The sequence below is a fragment of the Hypomesus nipponensis genome, chromosome 10 (genome assembly GCF_054491055.1).
Source record: "Hypomesus nipponensis isolate SF chromosome 10, ASM5449105v1, whole genome shotgun sequence".
NCBI classification, from domain to species: Eukaryota; Metazoa; Chordata; class Actinopteri; order Osmeriformes; family Osmeridae; genus Hypomesus; species Hypomesus nipponensis.
This window is the reverse complement of record NC_140370.1, coordinates 9,236,358-9,241,649: the sequence shown is the minus strand read 5'-3', so window position 1 is coordinate 9,241,649 and position 5,292 is coordinate 9,236,358. Positions and strand designations below refer to the sequence as shown.

The 5,292-nt window shown below is 38.8% G+C and overlaps 1 protein-coding gene across 1 annotated transcript; it reads right to left on the bottom strand.

The window, feature by feature from the left end:
* Positions 1-1,174: 1,174 nt before the first annotated feature.
* Positions 1,175-4,881, bottom strand: ptmab (prothymosin alpha b). Its single transcript, XM_084706544.1, has 5 exons — positions 4,723-4,881; positions 2,471-2,536; positions 2,150-2,234; positions 1,924-2,027; positions 1,175-1,821 (listed from the first exon to the last, which is right to left on the bottom strand). The coding sequence occupies exons 1-5, from the start codon at positions 4,765-4,767 to the stop codon at positions 1,777-1,779; spliced, it is 345 nt and encodes a 114-aa protein (XP_084562670.1). The 5' UTR covers positions 4,768-4,881; the 3' UTR covers positions 1,175-1,776.
* Positions 4,882-5,292: the final 411 nt, after the last annotated feature.

Genomic DNA, 5,292 nt, shown 5'->3' with positions numbered 1-5,292 from the left:
GGGCCACTGTTACGTACTTTTCAGTAAGCTGCTCCTCACAGGCTAGTTCTGACAGCCTAGAACGGAACAACTAAGCCCTGTGTGCAGAGTCAATAAACTGTGCTGCTGTGTTAGTCATTATGTCCAGTGTTTCATTCATATTGATCTTTGTCAACTGGGATTGGCAAAAACCATACTTAATTGTATTCAAATTAACATTTGCTTTTGTAACAAAGTGCCAATCAAAGGAAACTTTTCAGAGAGAGAGGGGGGGGGGGGGGGAGAGAAAAAAGAGACTTGTGCTCCAAAGGTGTATTCCATTTTACTAGATCAGAGCCCAGATTCCCAGAGAGGAAATCTTCAATTGTCTTTTGAGGTCAATCAAACATGGATCCTAAAATCTTAAAGCTGCAGCGCTCTGACTCCAACAGGGACAATACAAAGCCTGTTGTAAGGAGTTCAAGCTACTGGAGGTAAACATGGGAGAGCAACATCAGACCAGGATTTTGTCTAATATGTTTGTAGGTCCTAACAGTTTTGAGTGTTATTTTAGACTTACTGCTGTAGAACATAATTTAGATGTTTTGTGTGATTCCATTGGTTAAACTCATGTAACATCTTTCAAACTTAGCTGTAGTATATGAAAATATTACAAATAAGAGTTGACATGAAAGTTTGATGAGATTACTTCATGATTGGTCATGTTAGTCTGGGGCAAAGAATACTTTGTATGTCAAAAAACATTTAATATTTGAGGTTGATTTATATTACTTCATAAAAATTTGAGTTGGATTTGCAAACTCATATGTACAAAAGAAGAGGTATCTGAAAGATGGAACTATAATCATAATACAAACATGGACAATAAAGCAAGTGATAAGCCACACTCACCTTTTAACAAGGGCATCAGTGGATTTGTGGATAGGAGCCAAGGAAGTGGCCTTCAGACTTGGGTCTCATTTTTCCTTCCAGGGACTTGCTTAGAAAGGTTCAATACTTTTAATAAACAAGTTTCCATTCAGTGGTTACCTTCTTCAGTGTAAGATAATCTTCTAGTGACATCAAGTATAAATTGAGTTTTTTGGAACATTTGAAAGTTGATTTTGCCATGAGTCTGATATGTTGATACTTGCAGTGCCGTTTCCCTTGTCTGCAAACGCATCAGTGTTATAAATAAGGGGATAGGATATACAAGTCACAAAATAAAAGTCCGGTTTATTGTCAAACAACAAACTTCACACATACATCGAAACAGGCCATCATAAAACAAATTGCTGACAAAACAGAAATGAAAAGGAATAGAGGCTCCTGTTCTTTGGCCATGCCCTCCCATACAAACAAACGCTAGTTATGGTACAACTAAAGAACATACATAAAATTTACTGGAATGCTCCGAGTCCAACGGTTTAAGATTTATACATGTTTTGTATCCTCTTCAGCTGAAATATCATAACATGGTCAACCAAATAAATCTTTCATAAAGAAGCACCGATTTGGTCACAGGAGGTCACTATTCAGAAACGGATCCCCTAACAATATGTACAAAAATATAAAATGTAAATAAAAATACAAACAAATTCTCCTTTTGTGTATTTCATTGAGAATGTGGAGCCTTGATCTGCATTGCTGTGGTGGTGTTTCCTTTAGAAAATTTACAGTTGGGGTGTTTGTGTGAACATGGATGTTGAACTCTACTTTCTAATGACCATGTTTTTTTGAGTCCTCCATTACTGTCACCTCCAACATAAAGGTCAAAGGTGAAGAATCAGGAAGTGTACAGCACGATAGGAAAACACATCAATCATCGTCATCAGTTTTCTGCTTCTTGGTTTCAACTTCATCCTATTAAATAAAGAGTTTTTTTTTGTTAAGTCTAAATAGAAGGGCCATATTGAAAAGTCATAAAATGCAGTCATCCACTCATACCAAAAGGTCTGTCCTTACCTCATCATCATCATCATCCTCATCATCATCATCATCCTCATCAGCTGCCCGTTTTGTGCCTCCCCCCAGATCATCGTCATCATCGTCATCGTCGTCATCATCACCTGAAAACAATTGCCATGAATTCAACATCAACACAGAACCATATACCCACAGTCCCTCATTCACATTTAAAACAAGCATTTCCTTTTGCCCCCCCCTAATAAAACTTGTGTTTTCCAATCACCTTCTCCCTCATCTTCCTCATCGTCGTCCTCCACTTCCTCATCATCCTCATCGTCTATCTCGGGCTCACCATTCTCCTCGTTTTCCTATGGGAAAAACAAAAAAACAATCAAAAACCTGGCACGAATGTAATTTGGTACTTTCATAAGTCTTTGAATGCTACCTTGAGGTTCTTAGATTTAAGTTATAGTCTGATATTCACATGAGATATGGGACCTGCTCTTGGGACAGTAGCCTACACTACTAACATATATTAAAGGTAGGAGCACATGTTGGTGTAAAACGTATTTACAGTAAAGAGAAAAGCAATCTCAAACACTACCTTTCCATTGGTGGCAACCTTTTTACCATTCTCTTTCTCATCCAGGAGTTTCTTCTCCTTGAGGTCCTATAGGAGAAAAATACAATGTATTAGTATGTTACAATAAAAAATGACCCACAAAGTAAGACAATTGTTTATATACATACACAATTGTATGATCATAAATAATAACATGTATACATTTGCATGACAACCAAGAGCCCACAATGAGCTGACTCTTTTACATATTGTTTTGCCAAAAGATGGCTTCGAGTAAACATGTTGGTTGCTTCAGAGATTTAAATAAACGAAAAGCAACGCTTCCTTTTCGACTCCCGCCTACTTTACGGAGTTGTCTGTGTTGTAATCTGATACTCTGATGTTTGTGGTTGGGGGTAGCCTACTGTGGATATTGTAGTTCAGCAGGTTTCGTCAGCACCATATGTTACGTTAGACACGCCCGGGGAAAACACTGCAATACCCAGGGTGCAAAGCTAAATTAAAGTAGAAGCCTCGGGCCTGAAAGAGCAAGGCCAATTTAACAGAAGGCAAAGGACAATAGAAAACGACACATGGCCCTGGACTAAGCAACTGTAATTGTGCGCCATTGGCCACACACACCGAGATTAGTCGGGGCAAACCTATTTATTACTACGCATCACGTTTATGTAGGCTTCTAGTTCACCAATATATTGGGACCACTGTGCTTCTCATCTGTTTCCTTGTTTCACACCGATTTATAATGCAACAAGCACGTATGCTTAGATCAGATAAATAGCATTCTTGGTTCCTTTATATAATCTTTTAGCCCTAAATCCGTTTATCTGCACCATCTCAGCGCCGCCTACACTTAAGCTACGCATGTAGGATAAACAAATATACTTAAAAGAACTTCAGCATCCGGAGTATTGGACTTGAAAGTTTGTGACAATTATTTTTCCAACCTCAGACAATGCATTGGGATCACATCAGACTATGCGTTCACAACATTATTCTATTCTGTGCGTAATCGTTTGTTCACCTTTAGTTGGCCAAACCAGCATCCGGAAGATAACTGTTGTTGATAAGGTCATACTAGTAATCAAGACCACTGTTTAGGCCCGACTGTTGATCTCAGGAAACAAATTCTGTTTGAAAACAATCAAGCCTTCTGTAGAATTACTACTAACTACTACTCATGAGAGGGAAAAGTGGTTGCTACACCTACAACCATTGCTTTTGTGCAGAACGGTTGTAAAATATAACTGTTATATTGGGGTCGGTTGGGCCAAGTAGCTGAACTATATTCGCGGTCTTTGTTGAAAAAACTATAATTAGACTAGTCATTGAGGAAACCGCCGACGCTGGACAGCTATAGACTACCCCAAGCGTTATCATTCCAACGCTGAGTTGCGCCTCCGTCCTCGGGAGCCAATAAAAAATATTTTTTTATAGCTTACAAACTAGGCTATAGCTTAGCCGATAAGTGTAGACCATTTTAACACGATGGCAAATCATAACATAGACTACAATTGTTCTGTGTAATAGTAAGTAGGTTAATTGCAGCCTATATATTTGGCATTCATTCCTTTTATGTGCGCACATTACATAAACCGCTTATTTATGGACTCCTTGTCCATTCAGACGAGCTCTGCCTCGGAACAGCCGGTGAACTTAAGAGTCATCACACCTCAATCAAAGTGGGCTCTGAACTCCACATTTATCTTGAATCTCAGGGTCAGTGAATTAAGGATGCACATGCATGTCCACTGTTAAAACGGTATAGCTTTATCATGTTTGAAACACTATTAGATCAAAGCATCTATACTGTATGAAATCGTTAACAAATCGCCAGATGAAAATGAATTAGAAAAGACAAAGAGTCGAACAGATTGTTGGTGGAAAAAACTATGAAATATCAAGATACGGATTTAGTATAACAGCAGCTTTAACATTATTAAAGTTCAAAGAACCGGCACGCTTGTATAAACAAAGAACCCGCGCAGACTGACACTATACGGACAATGAAAGCAAACGCTTTCCACCGAGCGGGCGCGATACTCTTGCTATTGTATAACGTTCCATCATCCACTTCTATAAAAGTGTGTAGTCAGTGCAGCGTTAATAGGCAATGTTCAAAGTGACCATTCGAATTAGCCAACATTGTCGGTGTTTTAAAGGTGTTTAAATGAGCGCGAATCAATGGAAGGAAATCCTTTACAAAAATTCTAGATTGCGAGTCCGTTAAATATCACATGAATCAGCCGACGAAATGATAAGCAGGAATGTCTTACCTTGGCAGAGATATCCGAACCAGAGTCAACTTTCGTATCTGCCATTATGTGTGTGTAATAAAATGGACAGGCGAAAATAATAGTTGCTTTAGATTAAATCCTTTCTGGGATATGGCTCACACTATAATATTGTGCCAGTTGCCAATTCAACTAACAGCGGAGGCTTTAATATAGCCTTGTGGGCGGAATAAAGAAGGCGGTCTGAGATACCTGATTGGTCAGTGGCAACGCAGAGGTGTGCGTCTTGCGCGTTAGAGTGGAACAATGGGTAGTATTTCTAAACCCACAAGACACACCTCTATTCGCCAGCTATAGCAAATATCAATTACCAGCAGCAACCAATAGTTTGATTATACCAACTAAAAAACCAAATATCATACCAAAAAAAGTTATCGTGTAAACTGATATTTTTTTAGAACATAACCTTTTCAGAACAATTGAGACATGTTTTCTGGAGTTGACGTAGCACTAGAGCTTGATTGATTGCAGTTCTGTTCATTAGGGCACTTGATTGCATACCTTTGACCTAAGATTAACTGGCTTTAGCAGTCTAAATCGGCCAACTTTCAG